This window comes from Eubalaena glacialis, chromosome 19 (assembly GCF_028564815.1).
Source record: "Eubalaena glacialis isolate mEubGla1 chromosome 19, mEubGla1.1.hap2.+ XY, whole genome shotgun sequence".
Lineage (NCBI taxonomy): Eukaryota > Metazoa > Chordata > Mammalia > Artiodactyla > Balaenidae > Eubalaena > Eubalaena glacialis.
In genome coordinates this window covers 18,893,339-18,921,273 of record NC_083734.1, presented here as the reverse complement: position 1 = coordinate 18,921,273, position 27,935 = coordinate 18,893,339, and the positions used below count along the sequence as shown (strand labels likewise).

Sequence of the window (27,935 nt, the reverse complement as noted above, 5' to 3'; positions counted from 1 at the left end):
GAAGGGACGAATAGGCAGAGCACAGAGGATTTTTAAGGCAGTGAAACTACTCTGTATGGTACTATAATGGTGGATACATGTCATTTTACATTTGTCTAAACCCACAGAATGTACAATACCAAGAGTGAACCTTAATTTAAACTACAGACACTGGGTGATAATGATGTGTCAATGTAAGTTCATCAATTATAACAAATGTACTATTTTGATATTGATTATGGGGAGGTTATGCATGTGTGACAGCACTGGGTATACGGGAAATCTATACCTTTTGCTCAATTTTGCTGTGAACCTAAAACTGCTCTAAAAAATGAAGCCCACTAAGTACATATATAATAGAAAAATATAATCACAGATCACACTAAATAAAAGACCAAAAAAATGGTTATTCAAATCTTACCAAGGAAATGAAATTAAAATGTGTCCAATTATACTTGGTTTGCCTTTATTTCTTGCTTGAAATCTATTCAGATAAATATAATTACATTTGTGAAAAATACCCCAAAAGATATCCATATTAAATGTCTGTATATAAAAAATTTTTTAAAAATAGATGTCTGGGGACTTCCCCAGTGGTCCAGTGGTTAAGACTCCGCGCTTCCAGTGCAGGGGTCACGGGTTCAATCCCTAGTCAGGGAAGTTCCACATGCTGCATGGTGTAGCCAAAACAAACAAACAAACAAACAAATAGATGTCTGTACAGATTAGAATTATTGGTTATTTCCCCATTATCTTCATGGCATCTATTCTTTGATTTTAGTCACTTTTAGGCTGAATCCTTTGGAGAGAGGTTGAAAAGGTAGTAGGTATGGAAAAGAGCACTGATAAGAATAAAGTCTGGCCTTCAGGCCTGGCTCTACCACTGATGTACTAAGCGAGCTTGTGCATTTAAATATTATCTTCCAGATAATGTATTTTCCATATTCTGAGTTCTACAGGTTTTTACATTTGGATTAAAAACACATAGCAAAAAAAAAAAAAAAAAAAAAAACACATACCAAGCAAGCTGCAAAATAGTTCACATTATATGATCCCTTTTAAAAATGACATATAAATATTTAAGGATAGGAAAAAGCCTGGACAGATAAACTTGTAACTATTAAAAGTGCGTTCCCCCCTGGGGACCTCCCTGGTGGCACAGTGCTTAAGAATCTGCCTGCTAATGCAGGGGACACAGGTTCAATCCCTGGTCCGGGAAGATCCCACGTGCCGCGGAGCAACTAAGCCCATGCACCACAACTACTGAGCCTGCGCTCTAGAGCCTGCGTGCCACAATTACTGAAGCCGGAACACCTAGAGCCCGTGCTCCGCAACAAGAGAAGCCATCGCAATGAGAAGCCCGCACACTGCAATGAAGACTAGACCCTGCTCGCCACAACTAGAGAAAGCCCACGCACAGCAACCAAGACCCAAGGCAGTCAAACAAATAAATAAATAAAAAAAATTAAATCCAAATAAATAAATAATATAAGCAGCATTTAAAAGTTCAGTAGAATCTTTTTAAAAAGAGAGATAGCAATTAAGAAAAAAAAAGTGGGTTCCCCCTAAACAGTAGGAGAGAGAAAATTTTAAAGTTTTCACTTTTAAATTTATATACTACTGTGTCTTTTAAACAAATGTTTGCTGTTTTTAAAAACTTAAAAAAATTTTTTTTTTTGACTGTGCCTTGTGACATGCAGGATCTTAGTTTCCACACCAGGGATTGAACCTGTGTCCCCTGCAGTGGAAGCGTGGAGTCCTAACCACTGGACCCCCAGGGAATTCCCAAAACTTTTTAAATGTTTTTTAAAAACATTAAAAAGAATAGGCATGGAAAAAAAAATTTTTTTAATTAAAAATAAAATATAAAAAAAATAGGCATGGATATTCAGAACATACATAAGGAGGTTAGGAATGTTAAAGATCTGCTTTATAGTAGTAGAGTGACAGATTTTTGTTGTTCTGCTAGCAAAATTTTTTTTTCTTTTTCATAAATTTATTTGATTGATTGATCTTTGGCTGCGTTGGATCTTCATTGCGGTGTGCGGGCTTCTCATTGTGGTGGCTTCTCTTGTTGCAGAGCACAGGCTCTAGGTGTGTGGGCTCAGTAGTTGTGGTGCGTGGGCTCGGTAGTTGTGGCTCGCAGGCTCTAGAGCACAGGCTCTGTAGTTGTGGCGCACGGGCTTAGCTGCTCCGCGGCATGTGGGATCTTCCTGGACCAGGGCTCGAACCCGTGTCCCCTGCATTGGCAGGTGGATTCTTTTTTTTTTTAATAAATTTATTTATTTATTAATTTATTAATTTTTTGGCTGCGTTGGGTCTTTGTTGCTGTGCGCGGGCTTCCTCTAGTTGCAGCAAGCGGGGGCTTGCGGAGCACGGGCTCCAGGCGCACGGGCCTCAGCAATTGCAGCACGCGGGCTCAGTAGCTGTGGCTCGCGGGCTCTAGAGCACAGGCCCAGTAGTTGTGGCACACAGGCCCAGTTGCTCCGCGGCATATGGGATCCTCCGGGACCAGGGCTCGAACCCCTGTCTCCTGCATTGGCAGGCTGATTCCCAACCACTGCGCCACCAGGGAAGTCCCTAGCAAAATTTTTGACAGGCTGATGAACCTTAGGATAAGTTAGTATTCAAAATAATCCAGCTAAATTTAAATTAACGACTCAATCATTGAAACAGTTAAGAAAGACATATGTTTTAGTGAATGTGTGAAAAAAAAAAATCCACATGCATTTTGGCATGTAGTTCTGCTATTACCTGAAATCTGGTTTTTTTTTTCCTAATGGTTATTTTTCTGATAAAAGTTTTTAAAAGTTCATGTTTATAGAAAAACAAAAAACAGAAAAATGAAGAAAATCAAAATCTACCATAATCCTATCATCTCAAAAACCTGTCATTTCCAACACCTTCCTTTCTGACCTAGCTGCCTGTCCTCCCAGCTCTTACTTGGTTACTCCTGACTAAAACAGAAACCTCCGTCCTGACAGCTCTCTACTTTCTCCTTATTTATCAGTCCCTGGTACCCCTTTTCCCCGTCCCCAGCTTAAATTCCATCATATATCATGTCAACTCTCAAAAATGTTTTCACCTCCTTTGGCACCACTGTCCTTCAAAACAGGGTTAAATATTTACTTTATGAGATTAATGATAAGAGTACCAAGCATAGTACCTAGAGTGAGATAAGAAGCCCCCCCACACGGAAAAAAAAGAGAGTTGCTAAATAAAAACAAAAGCGATACCAACTTTCTGTGGCAGTGGCTTTCACCAAAGGATTATATCAGGATCACCCTGGTGGCTTTTTCAACACACACACACACACACACTTGTACCTACTCACCCAGGAGAGAATCCAATTCTCTCATCATAACGGATAAGCAGTTTATTTTACAAAAGCAGCTAAACTATTCTTATATATACAACTTCTCCCTTTAGGATAGTGGTTTTCAACTGGGGATGATTTTTCCCTCCAGGGGATATTTAGCAATGACTGGAGATATTTTGGTTGTCATAGCTAGGGCAGTTGGGGTGCTATTGGCATCTCACAGGTAGAGGCCAGGATTACTGCTAAACATCCTATAATGTACAAGACAGTTCCCCACAACAAAGAATTATCCAGCGCACAATGTCAACAGTACCAGGGTTGAAAGACCCCACTTGTTAGCCTCTAATCTATAGAAATAAACCAAAAATTCAATCATGCTTATTTCCGTAAGCAGCCTTAGGGAAAAAGATTGGAATATAACTGTCACTAAGAAAACTTTTTCTAAGTAAACTATACTGTCTTTATCAATTGCTTTCATCTCAGAATAAGATATGTTGATCTCTTAATAAGCTAACTAGAGGAATGAAATAACAGCAAAAAATAATATAGGGTTATAGTTAACATAAGCAATATATGAAATATGTGAATCTTCTTTTGGCGTATCACTTCCAATAGTAATAGTTATTGTTTTACAAAACAGAATACCACTTACAGGACACCCTAATATTTCAATTACCTTTCTAGTCTGAGACTCAAAATCTTCATCAGCTGCTTCAGATTTCTTAGACCTTTTCTTAGATTTTTTCTTAGATTTTTTGGGAGTACTAATTCTGGTGAATTTCATTCTGAAAAAAACCCAAAAAGATATTCACAAACATTTATATGATTATAATGTGTAAGAATTTCAATTAAATACAGAAAGGAGTCAACTAGGGCTCTAATTTCTGGACAGTTCTGAAACAGAAAACGAAAAAAGACACCCGCATTAGTTTCAAACTACTGATTCAAAAGTAAGCCAAACTCAATGTTAAACTCTTAGAAAATATAAAGTTTCATTTTATAAATCATAAGCTTTCTAGAAAATTAGCCCCTAAGATTAGCCAGAACCAACATGCAAGTACATGGTGAGTTGGCCAAAAAGTTCATTCAGGTTTCCCGAAGCATCTTATGGAAAGACCTGAACAAACTTTCTGGCCAACCCAATACCTCACACTATATGGCTCAGCTTACCTAAAAAAGTTCTATGATTTATTTTTAATCTTATGTTTGTTAAATGCACAGAATTCATATTTGGAGGATATTTCTCCAGGAATTAACAACTATGATAAATAAGAGTTTAAAACTCATCTAAAATACATCTAGAATTCTTCTGAAATCATGCCTGACTTTAAATTAAATATGGAAAATAAGCAACATTTTTGAAACCCTGTTTTCTTTTTCTTATAAATCAGCTGTGTTCTAGGAAAAAAAAAACAATTCTTCAGTGCTTGACATATTTTCCTTCACATCAATAATACATGCAGAATATTTAGAACTTGAGAACAAAACAAAACTTTACCTAATAGGACTCTCTGAATCAGAGGATACTGTTATTAATTCCGCTGTATATAAGCTACGCTTCCCTGATAAGTTCGCTGCTTTTGGAGTGGAAGCTTTTACTGGACTATCGTCTTGTGCGTCTTCAGAATCAGTACCTCTAATGATTACTGTAGCAGGTGTGCTGTTACTTCTTACAGATCTTCTGTTTGGTTTCGGTGTAGAAACATATACCAAGCTGTCTTCAGTCTCAGCTTTAGAGTGTATAACCTTATCCTTAACTGGTATGCCGGTTTTTCTTGAAGACTTATTGTTACACGGAGAGGAAATTTTTAGAGGGTCATCATCTGCTGTACCTTCACAAACAAGGTTTTTGCTGTTAAGTAATGTGCTGTTTTTGAAAACTTCTGTTTTCTTTTGTCTTAAACTCATTCTAAGCCTGTTTTGATTTTGTTTCTCTTTAAAGGAAAAAGTTGATTCTTTCTCTTGAGTATTTCTCTCTCTACTTTCACCTGGAATAGCACCAGTATCTAAGATTTTTTTATTCTTTTTCTTCAGCTTTTTACTTTTCTCTTTAGGAAAATCTCCTTTATCAGCATGTGTCTGTGAATTGCCATTATTTGAAATCATTTGGATATTAGGATTTTCCATGATTTTTTTAGAATTATTGTCTCTTCCTTCCTCATTTAAAGATTTTTCATTGAGTTCTTTCTGCTTATCAGAAGATTTTTTGACTCCATTTTTAAGTGCATCTGATGTTGGCTGCCTAAATGCTTTCATAAACTGCTGTCTTTCTTCTAGAGTGCATTTTGGTTTCACAGCTTCAGAACTTCCAGCTTCCAACACTGCCAATTCTAGTTCTTCCTCATGTATAACGACGTTAGATTTTCTTTTCTGAATCGTCTGTTCATTCTCAGGATCAGACAGACTATTTTCCATTTCCACTTGCTTTTGTTTCAAGAAAATTGAGGGTATTTTCCCTGTCTTTTTTGGGGGGATGGGGTGAACTTGTGCAAGAACAGTGACTGTCTTAAAGCGGACCTGTCGGGAAATTTCATAGGTTTCTGGGTCAGTCATACAACCACTTTTGACTGTATCGTCAACAGTTTCAGAAGGAATACAATTAGACACTGTAGAGTCTGGTGCCTGTTCCACTTCACTTTCGTTGTGACTTTTTAAAAATTCCTCATATGAGACAGTTATTGTACTATCATTTAACTGGGCTGTTTTAGTTATATTATCTCTAGATTCTGCATCATTTGCAGTATTTTCAATTTCATTAGTTAGGGAAGGCATTATCTGTTTACTATCATTACCATCTCTTTTAAGGAGATTTAGTTCCTCTGCTAAGGGTAAACTTTCAGATAGATCTATTACCTCTCTGTGCTTCCTTTTCCTCAATTTTCTGCGATCATTTTTTGAGGGCCCTTGTTTAGGACTTACTTTCTTAGAACTTTTTTTGGAGGTCATAGTGCTTGATTGTTTTTTGGTATCTTGAATACTTTCTGCAAGTACCTCGACATGTTTCTTATAGAGTAAAGCAGAAGTACTACTTTCCACAAAATTGTTACTTAAACTGGAGTCTTTCTTGCTATCATCACTGTTAATTTCAACTGGAGATTCATTTTCAGTTTTAATATGACTTAGTTGATGAGATAAATTAAGTCTCTTTCCTCTCTTCTTATTCTCTGTATTTGAGGACATTTCCAAAGGTGTTTTACAGTCTTTGTCACTGTCAGCAGGCAATGGTGTGGATGACTTTATCTTGTACTTTTTTGCTGTCTGAGTTTTCTCATTTGTGGGTAAAGTCTTTCTAAAATAATCCAGAATATTACTGGATTTTGGTGGAGAGAAAACCCTGTCTCCAGTCTTCCCCATTGGTGATAAATATTTGGTGATTGTTTTGCAAGAAGTTCCGTCATCGTCTTTCCTTCGCTTCTTGCTTGCCTATCAATTTAAAAGAAGAAAAAAAGCACTTATTTCAAGCAACATAAATTTTAAACATGGATCTATTATTTTATGTAATGCGATAAAAAAAGGAAGGCTCCCTTAGTTGATAAACATTACATATTAGGAAGAAAAAGAGCTTTAAAGTTAAACCTACATTCAAATCTCAATGTCACATCAAGTTATACAATTATAATTTGTGTACTTTATATATTATACGTCAATAAAAAGTTTCAAGACCCCCTATGCTTGTGTACAAATGTGTTAATTACTGTTGGTCTCTGTTTACTCTATAACCTTTGAATAGTACCACCCTCCCCACAGAATTTGTAATGAACATATTACATACAAACATGTGAAGTCTGATGCATGCTAGGAACTCTATAAATATTATTTCCATTCCCTTTATACTGTTTTAGTTAAAAATAAACAAATTATTCTAACTATTTCCAAGAAACAGGTACATGGTGAACAAGCCTAGAATCCCAAAATTTACTAATTAAGTAAAAATTATAGTGGACATTTACTACCATTAAAACAAATAAGACTTTTCAGTGTTTTAGTATGCTATTAAGAGTTACTGCCTGCCTCTTACACTATTTAGTACCCTTAAAAACAAGCTCCATCAACTTTATTTTTAACTTCCCTCAGTTCATTTGTTAGAAAAACACTTGCCAGAACAACAAGAAAACCTTTTTTTTCTTTGAAGATAAGTAACAAAGGAATTATACGTCTAGAAAATTAAAATGGATCATAAGGCTATCATGATTAAAAGCATAGCACTGATGCATGAATAGGCAGGCAACTTAATAGAACCGATTAGAAAACCAGAAAGAGACATAAGTGTGTATTTAAGAATTTGGTATATGATAATAGTAGTACTCAAGTTAGTGGGCAAAGAAGTAGTTAATAAATAGTACTGGGACAAATTTTAACCCTCTGGATAAATATGAGACAAAATAAATTACAGACAGATTAAAATTTTACATCTTAAAATGAAATGATAAATGTACTAGAAGAAAACGCTAATGAGTTGTTAGTATTATTATTATCGTGAGCTCGTATCAGAGGCACAATACCATAGGCTCTGGAGTCAGGCAGATCTAAGTTCAAGTGCTGGCCCTGACATCTACTAGTGTGGGACCTTAAGCAAATTACTGTTAATTTTCTAACTTACTTTTTCTAACCTAACTTACTTTTAATTACTTCTTACCTTCTCTCATCTGTAGAATACAGATAATAACACCTCATCACAGGGTTGATATTAAGTAAAATAATGTGTATAAGGTCCTTACCCTTAAAATACTAAACAGTAAGTATCATTAATGTGAAATAGCCCTCTAAGCAGGGCACCAAAAGCAGAAAGTGTAATGAAAAGACTGGAAAACTGAGCAAACAAAAAGCAAGAACTGTGTAATTCAAGTATCAAAAGTCCTTCTTCACACCTGAGACAAGCAGAGCAACTGCCTTTTCAGCAAAGAAGTATCAGCATAACATCTATTAGCAAGCAGACAAAAGTACTCAATTCTAAAAAGTAAGGAAGAGTCCCAGCAAAATAAGTGAATATACACCTTGGCTCACTTCGAAGACATCTGTTTGCACACTTCAGTTAGAATGCGAGCTTGAAATGAAAAGGTGTAAAAATATAGCAACCGTCTACTTTTAGATGCTACTCCACTACTTCATGGCATTAGAATCTCTTAGCAACAACTGCTTAGTACATTTCACTGAAACTTGATGAACACAGGAGAATAACAGCATGCCAAGCTGGGACTTCTAACTGCAGTATCTTAAGTCCTAGAACAATGAGATAGTGATTTTTAAATGAAGTACTTTTTTTGATTCCTGTAGTGACAATCTAAGCGGTATTCCTAGAGCAGGTGATTGGGCGGACAGGTAGAACTTAAAGATTCTTTTCAACGCGAAAGTTCTATGATTCCTTATCATGAACCCCAGACTTGACCCTGGGATCCTCCATAACATTTCACAAGTCCAAAACATCAAGTTCCAGAAACATTTCAGGATCTGGGAACTAGTCCTTTACTAGGCATCTTAAGGTCCCCGCAAACATCTCACAATCCCAATGTTTCTAGGTACCTATCACGTCTTTAAGAAACGACACACCCCAGCAATTGTTCCACACAATGTCAGGTTCTGGGGCCAGACCAGATCCCTCCTTTCCCCTCATAGATCCTAAATCGGGATCACCTTTCACCCACACCCAACATTCGGAGATATTCAAGCTCACCTCATTCCCGTAGTCTTTCACCGGAGGGGGAGCAGCTGCCGCCGCCATGGCCAAGACCCCCACCATGCTCCCTGCTTCCCGGAATCCCGGTTCCTAGGACCTTCCGCGGCCCGGCCCGGCCTGTCGGGAGGCCATGGAGGCGGCCGGCTCCAGCAGGAGCGAGGAGCTGGGCCGCGGGGTCCGCCTCGGACTCCCCCGCGCCCACTGCCCGGGGTGGTCGCAGAGGCTGGGCCCAGCTCAACCAAGTAGAACGCGGGAAGAGGCGGTGAGAAAGCGCGGGCAGCGAAGACCCTCGGGCGCGGTCGGTGAGCGCGGGGTGCCCCTGAGGCCGGCGCTCCAGTTCTGAGTGATTGGGACTGGGGCTCCCGCGGGGAAAGCAGGCCGAACAAAAATCCTACCCGCGGGCTTCGGAGGGAGTTCTTGTCAATTGGGTTTTCGCGCCGTCCGGAGTGCAGGGGGCGGAGTTTAGATTGCTTCCGGAGGCTGCGCGGACAGTGAGCCGAGAGGGCCAAAATGCTTCTTCAGCAAGCCTGCAGGAGGCGGATTGCTTTACCATGAATCTAAAAGTAGCGGGGACTTCGGAGATTTAAACTTCTAACGCCCAGTTTCACTGATGAGGATATGATTTGACTAAGTCCGTTGGTGGCAGAATTAGAACCCCATACTTTTGACGCCCCAGACTAGCCCCTATTTAAAAGTGGAAAATCGAAAAATACAGAAAAGGGAGTAACAATTGATTACACTCCTCCCACATGGAATAAAATGTTATTTTGGCAAGCGTCCTACCTAGAGATACGCCCACTTGGGGTCCGAGATTTCGACTTTTTACCCCTAATTGAGCTCAGGAGGCATTTCTTCCCGTGGATGTCGTCCTCGCGAGCAGCTAGGAGCCCAAGGTCGTCGCCTCAGCTGGCTGGTGTGTGTTCGAGTTGTTGCTGGGTACCAGTAGTTTGCTAGTTTGTAGTGAAGATAATCTCATACATCATTTGCATTGTTTTCATAGATATGTTTAGCTTTACATTTTTTTTTTTTTTACATTGCACTTGCAATATAGAGAGTATGTCTATTTTGTCTGAGTGCTAGTTTTAACTACACGGTATGCAAGAGCTGAAACAAGTCATGTAAATACACCTGTCAGATAGTAACGGGAAGCCACCTTGTTCGGTCGGGTTATGCAAACTGATTTTAACTGTTGACGTAATTGTGTCTATCTTTATGGTATTTGCTATTGTCTGGACAACATAAAGGGTACAAATTTCTCCAATGAAATTAGTGGTAATTACTTTCTCCTTGAAAATTATTAACCCCGGATAAGGTTTTTCAGGAAGGGAGACTGCACTTCTAAATATAAACTGTTTTGTTGTTTCGGTTTCGTTTGTTTATAACTCACGTAGTGTAAGAACGCTGCGCAAGGAGAATGACGGCGAAGAAGAGGAGAAGATGGAAGAGCAAGAGCGTGGAGGAGGAGGAGAAGGAGGAGAAATCAATTAGAAAATTACAGAAAAAACTGAAAGTCTGTTTGACTTTCACCCCCTAACTCGGTCTCTTCCTCTTAGCCCCAATGGCAGCCAGTATTACCTATTTGGTGGATAGCATTGCAGCCTTTCCTAACACTTTTACATACATATACGTATCCGTAGAAAAATCTTTAGTTTCGTTTTTCTTTACATAAAAGGTAACAATGTAAATATCACTCAGCAATTTGTTTCTTTCATCATTGTCTTCAAGAGCTATACAGGTCGATCTGATTCGTTCCCTTTCATTCCTGAGCATTCCACCCAATTATGCGCAACATTTTATTTATCCATTTCCTTAGTGATGATCATTTAAATTGTCTTCAATTTTCTGTTAGTCAAACGAGTCAGCGAACATTCTTGTCTCCTTGAACACAAATGGTGCTTTTCCAGGATACACACCTAAACGTGGAATTGCTGGGTTATAAGGTATGTCTCTAGCGCTTTTTATTCTTCTAAAAAACTAAGCATTTAAAACGCGTTGAGGGCTTCGCTGGTGGCGCTAGTGGTTGAGAATCTGCCTGTCAATGCAGGGAACACGGGTTCGATCCCTGGTCTTCTAGCACTATAAATATCTGCGTATCTTTAAATATTTCAATATCTTTGCACAGCTTTTTTAAAAAAATTATATATATATATATATATTTTTAATTAATTAATTTATTTTTGGCTGTATTGGGTCTTCGTTTCTGTGCAAGGGCTTTCTCTAGTTGCGGCAAGCGGGGGGCCACTCTTCATCGCGGTGCGCGGGCCTCTCACTATCGCGGCCTCTCTTGTTGCGGAGCACAGGCTCCAGACGCGCAGGCTCAGTAGTTGTGGCTCACGGGCCTAGTTGCTCCGCGGCATGTGGGATCTTCCGAGACCAGGGCTCGAACCCATATCCCCTCCATTGGCAGGCAGATTCTCAACCACTGCGCCACCAGGGAAGCCCTACACAGCTTTTTTTTTTTTTTTTTTTTTTAATAAATTTATTTATTTTATTTATTTATTTTTGGCTGTGTTGGGTCTTCCTTGCTGCGCACTGGCTTTGTCTAATTGCGGCGAGCGGGGGCTACTCTTAGTTGCGGTGCATGGGCTTCTCATTGTGGTGGCTTCTCTTATTGCAGAGCACTGGCTCTAGGCACGTGGGCTTCAGTAGTTGCAGCACGCTGGCTCAGTAGTTGTGGCTCCTGGGCTCTAGAGCACAGGCTCAGTAGTTGTGGTTCACGGGCTTAGTTGCTCCGCGGCATGTGGGATCTTCCCGGACCAGGGCTTGAACCCGTGGCCCCTGCATTGGCAGGCGGATTCTCAACCACTGCTCCACCAGGGAAGCCCTAAACAGCTATTTCTTGATCTAACAATTTTAAACAGTGTTCATTAAGTCCTGTTATGGTGGTTAATTCTCTTGTAACACCACCCTCCATACTTTCTCTCCTCCCACATTCCCAATATAGTTATATTATAAAGACTTGTACACTTGTACACAAATGTTGATAGCAGCTTTATTTGTAATAGTAAAAAACTTGGAACAACCTATCAACAGGTACATTAACAAACACATCCATACCATGGAATACTACTCAGCAATAAAAAGAAATGAACTATCAATACATGAAACAACATGGATGAAAAAAGAGTATATATTGCATGATTCCATTTATTTAAAATTTGAGAAAAATGCAAATTAATCTCTAATTACAGAAAGCAGATCATCATTGCCTGTGTTCAGGGGTTGAAGGAGGGATAGATTACAAAGGAATGGGTTACATGGAAACTTTGGGGAGTGATGGAGATGTGCATTATCTTGGTTATGGTGATGGTTCCACAGGTATCTACTGATGAAAAAGTTCATCACATCATATACTCTAAATATATGCAGTTTATTACAAATCAGTTATACTCAATAAAGCTGTTTAAAAAATGGTTCAAGCTGATTGAAGGTTTTTAGCATAGGTAGGACTCACTAGTGGGTTCTACTGTAGGATGATCAGGAGGTTTTCATTGGGGAACTTCCTAATGTTAATAGGTGGAGGTCTTTTCTCTGGACCACTTGGTTTCTCCTCCAATCTATTTAGGGGCAGAGGTGTTTATATCTCATGCAGTTTTGTGGAAGCAGTAGGGAGGCGTCACCTAAATGCATGGAATAGGGCAATGGACCTAAAATATCTAACTCTAATATTAACTGATGTCTCCCCTTTTCAGTTCCATACCTCATTCTCATGTGCTGTGTTATTCATCCTTCCATCCATTCCATAAATACAAATGAGTGCCTGATATGTGCCAGCTATGATCAAAGCAGCTGTGAACAAAACAGAGAAAAATGCCTATCCTTTTAGAATTTTCTGGCTGGAAGAGACATGTAATAGAAATGATCCATAAGTAAAGTATATGGTAAGACAGGGCTAAATGCTGAGGAGAAAATAATGCAGGAAGTAGGATAAGGAAAGGAATGTCAGAATAGGGGTTGTGATTTTTTTTAAGTGACTAAAATTTCTAAAAGGATATATAGCATGAGTTTCTCAGGAGTCTTCGGGGAGAGTTAGCCCAATTCTGAATGGTTCATCCTCTGCAGTTTAGGTTGTAACTTCCTGCAGTTGTCTTGGGCAATTACTACTCCTCCACTTTCCATCTTCCAAAAATTTATGGAACTTTCTAGTGCTCTTTTGTGTTCTCTACTGTTCCATTTGTCCCTAATCCATTTTTTTTTCCCTAATCCAGTTTTAAATTCCTTAATTGTTATTTTGATGGGGTTTTGTAAGGGAAAGGAGAGAAGCACCTGTGGCCAAGCCGAGAAAAGCCTTAAGACTCAGTTTAGGGTTTACCTTGTTCAAGAAACTTTTCCTGATACCTTCTTCCTTCCACTTTACCTTAGGCTGGATTAGGTGGCCGTCTCTGTGCATCTACTCATTGCACTCAATATATTAGAATATAAATTCCTTCTTATGTGTGAGTGATCCCCCTACTGGACTATGAAGGCAAGTCCTAGGTCTCATTCCTGATTTGATTCCCAGCACCTAAGCACAGAGCCAGACACATACCTTGTACTCTTCAAATATTTTGTAAATAAATGTGTACTTTTACCTGGCCATACTATTCAGCCTTTGCATGAGTCCTGTGAGGAAGACATTTACATTATTGTCGATTTATAGAAATGTAGCTCACACATGTTTCCAAAGTTACAATGTTTAGCCAAGTCTCCTAACTTAAATTTCAGTGCATTTTTTAAAAAATCAATTTATTTATTTATTTATTTTTGGCTGCGTTGGGTCTTTGTTGCTGCGTTCAGGCTTTCTTTAGTTGTGGCGAGCGGGGGCTACTCTTCGTTGCGGTGCGCAGGCGTCCCATTGCGGTGGCTTCTCTTGCTGCGGAGCACAGGCTCTAGGCGCACAGGCTTCACTAGTTGTGGCACGTGGGCTCAGTAGTTGTGGCTCACGGTCTCTAGAGTGCAGGCTCAGTAGTTGTGGCGCACGGTCTTAGTTGCTACGCGGCATGTGGGATCTTCCCGGACTAGGGCTCGAACTCGTGTGCCCTGCATTGGCAAGCGGATTCCCAACCACTGTACCACCAGGGAAGCCCGGCAATTACATTCTTATCGTAAATAAATCAATTAGCAAGTCCTCTGTTTCTTGTAGCACGAGGAGTCTGTGCCTCTGAATCTGCTCACCTCTGGGTACTCTTGAAAAGTCAGTGCTAGACTAATGTGGTGACACGGAGATTAAAAACTCTGTAAAGCCCTGTCTGATGGCCTGCTGGCTTCTGTCATCACCACCTCCAGATCAATCTTCCTCTCTGTTATTGACCAGAGAATTTATTCTTCAGAAACTTGTGCTCTAAAGTTAAAAAAAAATAAAAAATAAAAAAATTTCGAGGGGCTTCCCCGGTGGCGCAGTGGTTGAGAATCCGCCTGCCAATGCAGGGGACACGGGTTCGAGCCCTGGTCTCGGAAGATCCCACATGCCGCGGAGCAACTAGGCCCGTGAGCCACAACTGCTGAGCCTGCGCGTCTGGAGCCTGTGCTCCGCAACAAGAGAGGCCGCGATAGTGAGAGGCCCGCGCACCGCAATGAAGAGTGGCCCCCGCTTGCCGCAAGTAGAGAAAACCCTCGCACAGAAACGAAGACCCAACACAGCCAAAAATAAATAATAAATAAATAATAAATAAATTAAAAAAAAAAAATTTCGAGCCTGGGGGCGCAGTTTTACAGCTTTTCTTCAGTTTTCTTCGTGTTATTTTTGTGGGTAGTGTGGATATATTAGATACACATTTCCTGCCTCCCAGCAGTTAGTAGGTCAAGGAAATAAAGTTGAATGAGACTAAGATTGGTAGCTTGTCTTTATGGAAGTTTTCCTTTTAGTTTTTTTTTTTTTAATTTCACTTAGTAAAGCTTTCTGGAGTGGGAGCCAATTCTGTTCAATTAGCTTTAGAGCGCACACAGAACATACCATGTTCAAGAACAATTAATAAATCCTGTTATTTACTGACTCAATGTGTGTCCAAACTCTCCTGTTCCCTTGAACCATTTGCCTATCTTTCCCCCTGCTTTCAGTGTCAAAACTCCATAAAAGGGCTTCCCTGGTGGCGCAGTGATTAAGAATCTGCCTGCCAATGCAGGGGACACGGGTTCGAGCCCTGGTCTGGGAAGATCCCACATGTCGCGGAGCAACTAAGCCCGTGCGCCACAACTACTGAGCCTGCGCTCTACAGCCCGCAAGCCACAACTACTGAGCCCGCGTGCTGCAACTACTGAAGCCCGGGTGCCTAGAGCCCATGCTCCGCAACAAGAGAAGCCACCGCAATAAGAAGCCCATGCACCGCAACGAAGAGAAGTCCCCACTTGCCGCAACTAGAGAAAGCCCGCACGCAGCAACGAAGACTCAACACAGCCAAAAATAAATAAATTTAAAAAACAAACAAACAAAAAACCCAAAAACTCCATAAAAGCCAACATCCTAATTCAAGTCTCCATCATATCATAACTAGACTAACGCCATTTAGTTTTGCCTATTTACTCTCCTCTAGTTATCTCATGCATATTCATTTCACTGAACAAATATTTATTGAGAATTTACAGTATGCCAACCCCTGCCTTACCTTAAGACAAACCCGTCCCACCTCTCTATCATTTATCTTCCTAAAACATTGTTTCGCAAATGTCACTGCACATGCAAAAATCTTTAACGTCTATTCATTAAAGTCAAAGCTTCTTAACCTGAACTCCACGGCCCTTACTTTTCTCTTAACTTCATCTCCCAATATATTATTCAGTCCTTCCTCTCCAGTCAAAGTGGTCTGCTCCTCCTTCCTTACACAATCCATTTATATTCCTGTCTGCAAGTCCTTATACCCTTTCCTTAGTTTTATCCTACCTAGGGTGCCTTTACTTACTCCTTTTTGTTTAGTTAATGCCTTGATTCATTCCACAGGTATTTGTTGAGAATCTACTGAGTGCCTTGCTACTTCAGGATAAAGATAATCTCCCATTTTCTCCAGAAGAACCTTAATTTTCTAAACTTCTCTAATTTCAAGTGTCATTTACTTAGCACCAAACAATGTGGTAGAAAGCGCTTTAGTCTGGCCCAGGAAAACTGGAATCTAGCCTCTAGCACAGATTCATTGTGTAACGTTGAGACAATCACTGTTCTGTTTTTGTTTCCTGGGGAGGCAACTCTACCATCCTCGGCCAGGGGTCAGCAAACTATGGCCAGAGGGGAGAAGGGGGGAGGGATAAATTGGGAGATTGGGATTGACATATACACACTATGATATATAAAACAGATAACCAGTAAGGACCTACTGTATAGCACAGGGAACTCTACTCAATACACTGTAATGGCCTATATGGAAAAGAATCTAAAAAAGAGTGGATATAGGTATATGTATAACTGATTCTCTTTGCTGTACACCTGAAACTAACACAACATTTTAAATCAACTATACTCCAGTAAAAATTTTAAAAAAACAGAAAACAAAAAACTATGGCCAGGGCCACATCTGACCCACCACCTGTTTTTGTATGGCCCCTGAACGAAGAATGGTTTTTACCTTTTTTTTTTTTTTTTTTTTTTTTAATTTATTTATTTATGGCTGTGTTGGGTCTTCGTTTCTGTGTGAGGGCTTTCTCTAGTTGCGGCAAGCGGGGGCCACTCTTCATCGCAGTGCACGGGCCTCTCACTATCGCGGCCTTTCTTGTTGCGGAGCACAGGCTCCAGATGCGCAGGCTCAGTAATTGTGGCGTACGGGCCCAGTTGCTCCGCGGCATGTGGGATCTTCCCAGACCAGGGCTCGAACCCGTGTCCCCTACATTGGCAGGCAGATTCTCAACCACTGCACCACCAGGGAAGCCCGGTTTTTACCTTTTTAAGTAGTTGAAAAAAGATGCAAAGAATATTTTGTGACATGTGACAATTATGTGACATTCAAATTTGTGTCCATAAGTTTTATTAGCACACGGTCACGCCCATTTACTCACTATATTGCAACAGAGGCCTTATGGCCCGCCGAGCTCCACATTTTCAATTACCTGGCCCACACAGGAAAGTTTGATAACATCCATCTTGCAATTCTGCCAGGATTGAGGTACCTACCGCTGGCCCACGGTTAGGCCTCTGTCTTGGCTGCCTCATTAGACTACGAGCTTCTGGGTGATGGGGCCTTTGTCTGATCCCTGTGAGCGTGGTGCCTGATTCACAGTAACCTCCTAAAACACTGGCCACTGCAGGGATGCTCGTTTACTAGGGAGGTAGGACAATGATGATTCAAGACCCATCCGGGTTGAAATCCCAACGGCTTGAAATCCCGACGGCTTGAGAAAGTTAATTCTCCTCTCTGTCCCCCAGTTTTCTCCTCTGTGGGATAGAGGTGCAAGGAGGCCTGGTAGTGAGGCCAGAATAAGGTAAGATGCGGGAAGCACTTCGCGAGATGTAGTCATTAATCTTTCCCTGGCTCCATGCGTGCCCCGAGGAAGCATCACTGGCAGGTGCCGCGCGGGAGCTGAGCTGAGACCAGCTGGGCCTGCAGCGCGGGAGGCGCTGGGCCCCGGACGCTCGTCGAGCGCTGCTGTCAATCAAGGCCGCCGTGGGGCGGGGCGGGGCGGTGCTTCCGCCTGCGCGTGGCCGCTCGGGGCCGCTCGGCGGCGCCCGGGACAGTCGGGAACCGCGCCCGCAGCCGCCGGCCGCGCGGCCGGACGAGGGGACGATGGAGCTGGAGCCCGAGCTGCTGCTGCAGGAGGCCCGCGAGAGCGTGGAGGCGGCGCAGAGCTACCGGCGGGAGCTAGGCCAGAGGCTGCAGGGGCTGCGGGAGGCGCGGAGGCAGGTCGGAGGGCCGCGCCCGCAGGGGCGCTGTGGGCCCGGGGGAGGGCGCGGGGTGCCCGGAGATGGGCGAGGGCACGGAGGGCTGCGAGGGGCGGGAGTGTCCGGAAACTCTGAAGGGAGGAGGGAAGCGTCTCTGAAGGTTCGGGAGACCTGGCAGGGTCTGGGAAGGGGGAGGTGGGTTCTGGGGGGGGGGGGAGGGGGACGGGGGTCTTAAGAGGAAGGGGCAAATTTGGGGGATCGAGGGAGAGTGTGAAGGGCGTTCCCTAAGCTGTGTGGGGCGGTGTCGGGGATGCGATGGGGTCCGAGGTTGGGGGGAGTGAGGGACCGGAGCAAAACCCGAGGGCGTCACAGAGGGTAGTGAAGATTGAGAGAGTTGGGGGAGGTGGAGATTCTTTGGAAAACCTACCTTGTGGATGGAGAGCGATTTTAGAGAGCGTGAGGAAAACGTGTAGCAGTGACTTGGGGAGAGCTCAAAGTGGAGGCGGAATGGACAGTGGAAGGGATGGACTAAGGAGAGACAGAGGAGTGGAGAAGTAGTAACGTTAACACTAAATGAATGGAATTGGTGTCAGAGTAGTACTTAGTATCTCATATGATCCTGAACGCGTTAAAAAATCATGTAGCGGGATCCCATTCTAGAGAGTTTGGGTTTTAAGGTGAAGCTATGTTGGAAGGGCAAAAGAAGGAAAATGAAGCCCCTGGGGGATGGGATACAAAAGTGTAGCGAAATGGAAAAACAGATTTAAAGAGAGAAGTGTTGAAAGGAGAAGCTAAATATACTTTCAAGTGAGGGCAGTTATCTGCTCCATGGGGACCTGGTTATCAAAGATAAAGGAATGCCACATGGTTTCTCTGCACCCTGGAACATATACAGAAAAAGATATAACCCACTGCCAATGTGCAGGAGGACAGATAATCTTCAAGCTACTATTAATTCAGGTGCTTAATAAGTGCTTTTTGAGTCAGTGGGATTCCGTCTGAGTGGAATCATTTGAGTGAGTGGGATTTTTCAACATCACATTTGTTATTAATATATATTGTCATCCTAGTAACTCCCATGCTGCATAGAATCTGAAAATTACAACAGGTAGAATAGTGCTGTGATAACAGTGCCTGTGGATATTCTCATCATTAAGGATACTCAACATGCTTTAGGTTTTATACATTTAAAAATTCTTGTAGATTTTAAATGTAGGCCAGGCATATTTTGTAGTTTAGTAGCAAATCTGGGAGCAAGATCTAGATATGGTGATCCTGATTTGACGAATGCTTTTTAAGGCCTTCCAATATATTCGTTTTGATTTCCACTTGAAAACATCTGCATTATTCCTTCTGCTGTTTTGAAATAGAGGTTCTAAATCTAGGGCATATTTAAAAAGAGATTAAAGTATCTCTTATTATATGATTAACGTTGCAGCCAATTAAGACGTCTTATATATGAATGAGACTATTGTTTAACTGCATCAAGGATTAAGAAACAGAGTTGATACTAAATGAATGAGCTTAGCACCTGGGAGAAGTACTTATTACTTTCTCGTGTGATATTGAACACATTAAAACAATTTAGTATGATCTCATCCTGAATGGTTTAGTATTGTTTCCAAACCTACATTCTTTTAAATTCTATGTCCAAAAATTTAAAGACAGAACATACTTTCCTATAACTTAGTGGAGTTTGGTATGGGGTTTTGTTTTGTTTTTGAGGACCATTGTCTTGTGCTTGAAACAGAAGACACTAAGAACATCCATTAGCTTAGGTTCCTAATGACATTGCCTTCGGACTAGACTGAGTAATGTCATACTGTTGTGAACTGAAATGTGTGTTGTGCCGGTGCCAGTTACAACAGCTTCTAGTTCTAAAAGCTTTAATTCTTCCTCAAAGCTAATTCTAGTGGGTTGCACACGTTTGGGTTTGTAGAATAAGTCCTCTGTCAACTTGCATTTTAAGGAAGGTCAATGTTACAAAAATGTTATCAAAATAAGCAGCTGCTTTTGTTTAGTGGTTAGGATATTTTTAGGGTTCCAGTCATTTTCAGAATAACTACATAAAATATATGGCTTTTCAGTCAAAGATTTTGTGTCAGGGAAGGATGAGAGAGCAGAGAGGAAAGATGCTCCCTTTGTGTATATTTTTTACTTGCCGATTTTGTTTCCTTTTGGCATAGGATTTTTTAAAAATTGATATGTAATTTACATACCATAAAATTCATACCTTAAAATGTACAATTCAGCAGTTTTTAGTGTATTTGCAAAGTTGTGCAGCCATCACCACTAATTCCAGAACATTTTCATCACCCCAAAAAGAAATCCCATACCTGTTAGCTGTCACTCTTCCAGCCCCTGATAACCACTCAACTACCTTCTGTCTCTATTTGGATTTGCCTATTTTGGACATGTCATATAAATGGAACCATACTGTCTGTGGCCCCTTGTGGCTGGCTTCTTTGACTTAGGCATAATGTTTTCAGGGTTCATCCATGAGGTAGCATGTAGCTGTACTTTAGTCTTTTTTGTGGCTGCATAATATTTGTTGTGTGGATATACCACATTTTATTTATCCATTCATCAACTGATAGATATTTGGGTTATTTTCACTTTTTGGCTCTTATGAATAATGTTGGTGTGAACATTCATGTACAAGTTTTTGTGTAGACATGTTTTCAGTTCTTTTAGTATATACTTAGGAATTGCTGGGTCGTGTGGTAACTCTTTGTTTAACCTTTTCAAGAACTCTTGGCATACTTTTTATCTTTGCTTTTGTTTCTTACCCTTTAAAAATCTCTCATGAAATTTACCTCCTGTTAGGAAATCATGGCTACGAAAATTTAGAAGGAACAAGAATAACAGTCTTTTACTGTCAATCTTTTAGTGTGAAAAACAACTGCCAGCATGTAGCAGTTTCTCTTCTTGTGGTTAAGTTTAAGCCCTACCCTCTGTCTTCAGAGAAAAGGAAGTTCTGTGTAGGAATGAAAGGTAGTCTGTAACTCTTACTGTTTGAATAAGTTAAAGGCTAGAGAGATGTTCGTTGTCTTCAGGAAATCAGATAATATTTACAGTCAGCCTGGCATAACTGATGTTGAAATCATTAAGAATAGTTCTATATAGCTCCCTGGAATCCTTGGTATTAAGATGTAAATACCAAAGAAATTAACTCCGACCCTCCTTAAATACTCATTTGTTCATTTACTCAATAAATATGCACTGGGTGCATTCGGTGGGTCAGAGATACTTCTAGGTCCTAGAAATACTGTGGGTAGGGCAACAGAGCATTGCTGTCACAGATTTACTCTTTCCTTTGGTGGCTAGTCATTAGCCTCTTCCGCCTAAAAACAAAACAAATAGGAAAAATCTAAATTCTTGTGTATTCATTTTTAGATTTCAGTTCCATTGTGTTGTTCATCCCTTGTTGATTTCTACAGGTTGACTTTCCTGCTTGTTGTGAGTAGAGATAGCTGATCAGGATGTCACATAGTGATGTCAGCTGGCCAGTCAGATATGCCTCAAAGAGTGACACTAGTTTGACGACATTGCCACTGTCCAGGACCTAGTCTTTAAGCTTTGCAGGTCCAGAAACTCCATGTTTGTACATTATCAAAGGGGGATTAGTTTGAGGTACTGGAGGTGCCAGCAGTGAGAAATACCAATATTGTAGTCAGTGTACAGTTATAATTTACTCTAAAATGAACTGTTGGCCTTCATGTGCCTTTAATTAGTGTGATTCAGTGTCTCTAGGGGCGTTGACAAGAGCAAGTCTCTGCTCTTTCAGAGTAAAGGGCCAGATCCTGGTGCCTAATTAAGATACTGGTGAGGACCCTGCCCAGCTCTGGGCAGTGGTGTCCCTTTTATCGTTGCTACTACAAGTGTGGTCCACGACCGCAGCAGGGTCATCCTGACCTGAGAGCTTGTGAAGAATGCAGGAATCAGGCCCCCCCTAGACCTGGTGAATCGTCATCAGGTGTGATGTGTATGCACATTAAAAATAGAGGCACAGTGCCTTAGAGGATACCATTAACTCTTTATCAGCTCTCTACCGATTTCTGTAGTTTATCCTGAACCATAGGTGTGTTGTTGTAAGCTGCTGTGGTTTTTCCTCAAGACTAAAACGCTGTTTGAAATAGCATGGGTTTAGATAATTATGCAGTGACAGACAAGTGAATAATTGACAATCTCAAGCCAACGCTTGTCCTAGCGTGTCTTAACATCTGTAATGTGACCATTTGTCTCTCATAGTATTTTTTTTAAATTTATTTATTTTATTTATTTTTATTTTTGGCTGCGTTGGGTCTTCGTTGCTGCGCGGGCTTTCTCTAGTTGTGGCGAGCGGGGGCTACTCTTTGTTGCGGTGCGCGGGCTTCTCACTGCGGTGGCTTCTCTTATTGCGGAGCACAGGCTCTAGGCACACGGGCTTCGGTAGTTGCAGCACGCAGGCTCAGTAGTTGTGGCTCGCAGGCTCTACAGCGCAGGCTCAGTAGTTGTGGCGCATGGGCTTAGTTGCTCCGCGGCATGTGGGATATTCCCGGATCAAGGCTCGAATCCGTGTCCCCTGTATTGGCAGGCAGATTCTTAACCACTGAGCCACCAGGGAAGCCCTCTCATAGTATTTTGTTTTCAGTTTTTTAATAATTGATTTCAGATAATTTTTTGAAGATCTTATTAGGAACTTTGATATTCCTAATGTACAATACCAGGTTCTCCATAGATCGTTATTCTCACAAGATTTGAAAACACGTAGCATACTAGTTAAAGACTGGAACAGATAGAGAACTCAGTTGGGGGAAAAAAGTTATTTCAGAAAACCAGGGCAGGAAGTCTTAGTAGCTCAGCAAAGAAAAGAAAGCTGTTATTGCTTCTTTTATCTCCCACTTCCCCTTCTGTTGCCCGTTTTCAAAACAGTCCAAAAAATCTGTTTGAAAATAATCTGTTACTGCAGTAGTACTTAAAATGTCCCTATTATACTGTCCTAAGAAAAGGTTAAATCTAGAGCTGGGGAAAACCAAGAACAGATGAAATAATCTGAAAATCACCCTTAATTCTATTCCTTACAGACAACCACTGTTAACATTTTGGTGTATCCTTCTAGACATATTATTTTGCCAAATTGAAAGACTACTGTATATGCAACTTTATATTTGTTGTTTTCTTTTGGTTAGCATTATATCATAAGCATTATGAAAAATTTCCCACGTACAGTCTAATTTTTAATGCAGAGGTGAATAGTCTATTACATAGATACTTATGGAGCATTTGTTGGTGGTAGGCTGAAAATGAATGGACTCAAATATGCCAAAATACTGGAAGCAAAGCTCTAGAAGCAACACTAAATAATCAACTACCAAGGGAAAAAAAAAGCTGCACATATATTTGTGTGCAAAAACCACATATTTATATTGGCTTTTCAGTCATCCTTTTTTAAGTCTTTTCACAAACTGTCTTTAAACACGACACTCTGAAAGCTGCTTGTTGAGTCCAAACCTCACTTGAAATGTAGGATATAAATGAGAATTTAAACAAGCATTCAGAATCTATAATGTTAACCTCAAATTAAAAAGTGTGTGAGTGTCACAGAGGAGCCCAGTTTCTCTCTGTGTAGAATTTTTTTTTTTCAATATAGAGTGTAATGTAAATTTAAATTTGATAGAGAACTGTTCTTATTACTAGAAACCTGGTAAATAATATGGCTAATTTGTGATCTAAAGCCAAACAAATGTAGGACAGACTTTTTTTAATTTTAATTTATTTTTATTTTTATTTTTTTAAGAATTTCACGTTTTTATCTATTTATTTATTTATTTATTTTTGGCTGTGTTGGGTCTTCGTTTCTGCACGAGGTCTTTCTCCAGTTGCGGCAAGCGGGGGCCACTCTTCATCGGGGTGCGCAGGCCTCTCACTATCGCGGCCTCTCTTGTTGCAGAGCACAGGTTCCAGACCCGCAGGCTCAGTAGTTGTGGCACACAGGCCTAGCTGCTCCGCGGCATATGGGATCTTCCCATAACAGGGCTCGAACCCGTGTCCTCTGCATTGGCAGGCAGATTCTCAACCGTTGCACCACCAGGGAAGCCCCTTTAATTTTTATTTTTAATTTTTTTTGGCCACACTGCATGACTTGTGGGATCTTAGTTCCCCAACCAGGGATCGAACCCGGGCCCCTGGGCCCTGGCAGTGAAAGCACCGAGTCCTAACCACTGGACCACCAGGGAATTCCTGGGACAGGCTTTTATTTTTGAGGGGTATCCATGAATCATTTATATTTGCAGTTATTTTACTTTTTCTGCATTTGCCCCTATTAGGTGTGAGACCTTGAGAAACTTAACTTTCCTGACGCCTCACTTCCCTATCTGTACAATGCGGATAAGGATAGTACCTACTTTACTTGGCCAGTGTGGGAATTAAAATGAGAAATGTATTTAAAATGTTTAGCATGATGCCTGGGACATAGGAACTGCTTAATAAATATTAGCCATAAAAATAATACCACCAAATATTATTATTATTCAAGGTGACCTCCCCTACTTCTCCAACTGGTAACTTATTCTTTAAATGTCTCCTACTCTCTTTCCCAGCAGAATGACCTTTTTGAGCTCTGATGGCAGTTTGTGGCTGTCTCACTTACATAAGGACTTAATACTTTTTACTATAGTTACGTGTGCATGCAACTGTCTCCTTTACTAGAATGACAGTTTTTTGAGGTCAGGATCATGCCTTATTCATCTTTATAACCCCAGCTCCTGGCACTAGACCTCAACAAATATAGAATGAATGCCTTTATGAATGTTGTGGGTGTGATTTCGCAGACATTCTTTTTAGATTGTTCGTAGTCTTGATTATAGGCACCCTGTTCACTAATGCAGATAATCAAGAATTAAACATTTGTTTTATCATGATTTGGTTGTTTGTCACTACATAATAAACTATGCCAAAGCATAATGGCTTAAAAGGCAACCATTTGCTTAGTATTCGGGGGATTAACCGGGGCTCAGTTGGGCAGTTCTGATTTTGCTGGCAGCTCTCATGTAATTGCAGTCAGATGGCAGCTGAGGCTGGAATGTTCAAGATAGAACATTTACTTACCTGTTTGGAGCCTTAAGTAGTAGCAGGACTCAGTTGGAATGCTGGCATGGCTGAGCCTGGATGCCAAGCTCTCTCTCTCCCTCCCACACTCTTCCTCCCACCCCTCTCACTCTCCTCCCCCTTCCACTTGTTCTCTCAAGAAAGATAGCCATGCTTCTTTTTTTTTTTTTTTTAATTAATTAATTTATTTTTGGCTGCGTTGGGTCTTCGTTGCTGCACGCGGGCTTTCTCTAGTTGTGTTGAGTGGGAGCTACTCTTCGTTGCGGTGCACGGGCTTCTCATTGCGGTGGCTTCTCTCATTGCGGAGCATGGGCTCTAGGCGCGTGGGCTTCAGTAGTTGTGGCACACGGGCTCTAGAGCACAGGCTCAGTACTTGTGGTGCACGGGCTTTGTTGCTTCATGGCATATGGGATCTTCCTGGACCAGGGCTTGAACCCATGTCCCCTGCATTGGCAGGCGGATTCTTAACCACTGCACCACCAGGGAAGCCCCGATAGCCATGCTTCTTACGCAGTGGCTCAGGAACCCCCGCAGTGCAGAAGCCAGGTAGTCTTAAGGCTGAGGCCTGGAGCTGGCACAACTCAGTTCCACTCCATAACGATGCACATGTGACTGCATTGCTAGTCACCAGCCCAGCCTCCTCTCCAAGGGAGAGGTCTGCATGAGGATATGAGTACCACAAGGCATGGTTCGTGGTTCATTGGGGCCATTAATGTAACAGACTACCAAGTGATAGAGTCAAGATTTTCTTTTTGAAAGTTTTAATAAGCATGTTTTAAAAAAACGTAACTGTAGGGACTTCCCTGGTGGTCCAGTGGTTAAGACTCCACGCTGCCAATGCAGGGGCCTGGGTTTAATCCCTGGTCAGGGAACTAGATCCTGCATACCGCAACTAACACCCAGCGCAGTCAAATAAATAAATGAATATTTTTTAAAAAAACAAAAAGCCTAACTGTAAGAGTCAAGAAGGAAATGTAGCAGCACGTATGAGTCCATACACGAAGCAGACAGTTCAGATTTCCTGCCACTTGACTAGCTTTTCATCGGGTTGTGGTAGAATTTAAATGAGACCATGGGTATAAGTACCTGGTACACAGTAGGTGTTCAGTAGGTGGGAGCTGCTGTTGTATTATTATTGCCATTATTATTTTTAATGACTAATATCTTGGTGTCAGTGTGAAGACACATAGCTAACGCAGTACATTTCATATGAACTGAGAAGAAACATTTTGGTTAGCTTCTTCAATTTCAGTTGACTATTTTTTATCTTTGTCTTTTATTTTTGATCCCTGTGTTCTTGTTAGCTAATAGTGTTTAAAGCCAATCTCTAATTTAAAAATAGTTTTAGTTTCCTGTAAGCAAAACAATTGGGAAAACAAATTCTTAGATTACACTTGGAGGATAAAAATTCTTTTCTTCTATAAAGTCATGAAAATGCATGTTTCAGAGGAGGTAGAGGAGATTCCAGTTAATTTCCTGAAACACATACATGTTATGTTGCGTTATATTATAGATAGAGCAACTGTATATTGCCACTTAAGACCAGAGGTGTCTTAAATCAGATTCTAGGTAGGTTTTATGACATTTTAGTAGCTAAACTCTAGAGGAAAATGTATCAGTCACTGTTGTCTTGGAGGGCTGTGAAGTATATATTTACTAGGCTTTTGCATGGCTTAGTATTGATGTATAAGCTTGATGGCTTTTTGGCATTTTGAGAACTTATCCTTATGTTAAAACTTTAAAAATACAGTTGCTTTGGAATTAAGAGTCAACTGCAGTGGAAACTTTGTAAATAAGATTTAATGGTCTGTTACAGGAGAGGTTTTAGTTGAAAATTGGTTCTGAATATTGTTAATCAACATAAACAGTGTATATTACAGTTTCCTTTTTGAGACTTTGAGTTGTGTATCATTTGTATTTTTCTTAAATTTACTTTGTTAGAAACCATCACAGTTGTTTTGCCCTGAGTGGTTGTCTACCACATTTTTTTTTTAACATCTTTATTGGAGTATAATTGCTTTACAATGTTGTGTTAGTTTCTGCTATATAACAAAGTGAATCAACTATATGTATACATATATCCCCATATTCCCTCCCTCTTGCGTCTCCCTCCCTTGTTAGTGGGAATGTAAATTGATACAGCCACTATGGAGAGCAGTATGGAGGTTCCTTAAAAAACTAAAAATAGAACTACCATATGACCCAGCAGTCCCACTACTGGGCATATACCCTGAGAAAATTCATAATTCAGAAAGACACGTGCACCCCAATGTTCACTGCAGCACTATTTACAATAGCCAGGACATGGAAGCAACCTAAGTGTCCATCGACAGATGAATAGATAAAGAAGATGTGGCACATATATACAATGGAATATTACTTAGCCATAAAAAGAAATGAAATTGAGTTATTTGTAGTGAGGTGGATGGTCCTAGAGTCTGTCATACAGAGTGAAGTAAGTCAGAAAGAGAAAGACAAATACCATATGCTGACACATATATATGGAATCTACCACATGATTCTTTATGCAAGGACAAGAAATACATGTTGCAGCAGGAAATGTCTTCAGCCAATACATAATTTACCGGTTTACAGGAATGCTTTAAAATGGGGTCTGTAAGCACTAACCAGCTTGGTGTAGTGGACAGACCATGGTCCTTGGAGTCGCACTGCTTCTGGCACTGGGAAGCCGTGGGGAAGTTATTTGACTTCCTTGAGGTTTACTTTCTTCAACGTAGACAATACAGACCTACCTCTCGGAGTTGTTGGGAAGACTGAATGAGCTAACAGTGAGCACAATGGACCATGGTACCACATCAAATATGAAGAAATTCACTCAGCAGTGAAGTTCGCATTTTAAAATTAGTTTTATTAAAAGCCGAGCGAATGAACTTGATTAGTTACATGATTCAATTAAAGGTGGCTGTGGCTTTGAATTATGAACTCTTTCAGGGAGAAGAAAATGATGCCAAGGTAGTGTCAAGTTTGAAACAGCAGTGGTCGGGAATCTATGAACAAAAAGGAGTCAAATTTACAATGAAATTGCAGGAGGTGGATTTGGAAATGGATTCTCCCTTCACTGGCCCTCTCACTGC

General features: G+C 40.9%; 2 protein-coding genes across 2 annotated transcripts in view; one reads left to right on the top strand and one right to left on the bottom strand.

Annotated features, from left to right (window-relative positions):
* Positions 1-9,035, bottom strand: part of ATAD5 (ATPase family AAA domain containing 5) — a 39,476-nt gene extending 30,441 nt beyond the window's left edge. The window contains exons 1-3 of the mRNA XM_061176038.1: positions 8,970-9,035; positions 4,797-6,721; positions 3,975-4,083 (exon numbers count right to left, since the gene is read on the bottom strand). Coding sequence (XP_061032021.1) covers positions 3,975-4,083; positions 4,797-6,721; positions 8,970-9,035 — 2,100 coding nt within the window. The remainder of the gene's footprint in view (positions 1-3,974; positions 4,084-4,796; positions 6,722-8,969) is intronic.
* An 8,558-nt stretch (positions 9,036-17,593) lies between these two features.
* Positions 17,594-27,935, top strand: part of CRLF3 (cytokine receptor like factor 3) — a 37,051-nt gene continuing 26,709 nt past the window's right edge. The window contains exon 1 of the mRNA XM_061175397.1: positions 17,594-17,773. Coding sequence (XP_061031380.1) covers positions 17,657-17,773 — 117 coding nt within the window. The 5' untranslated portion in view covers positions 17,594-17,656. The remainder of the gene's footprint in view (positions 17,774-27,935) is intronic.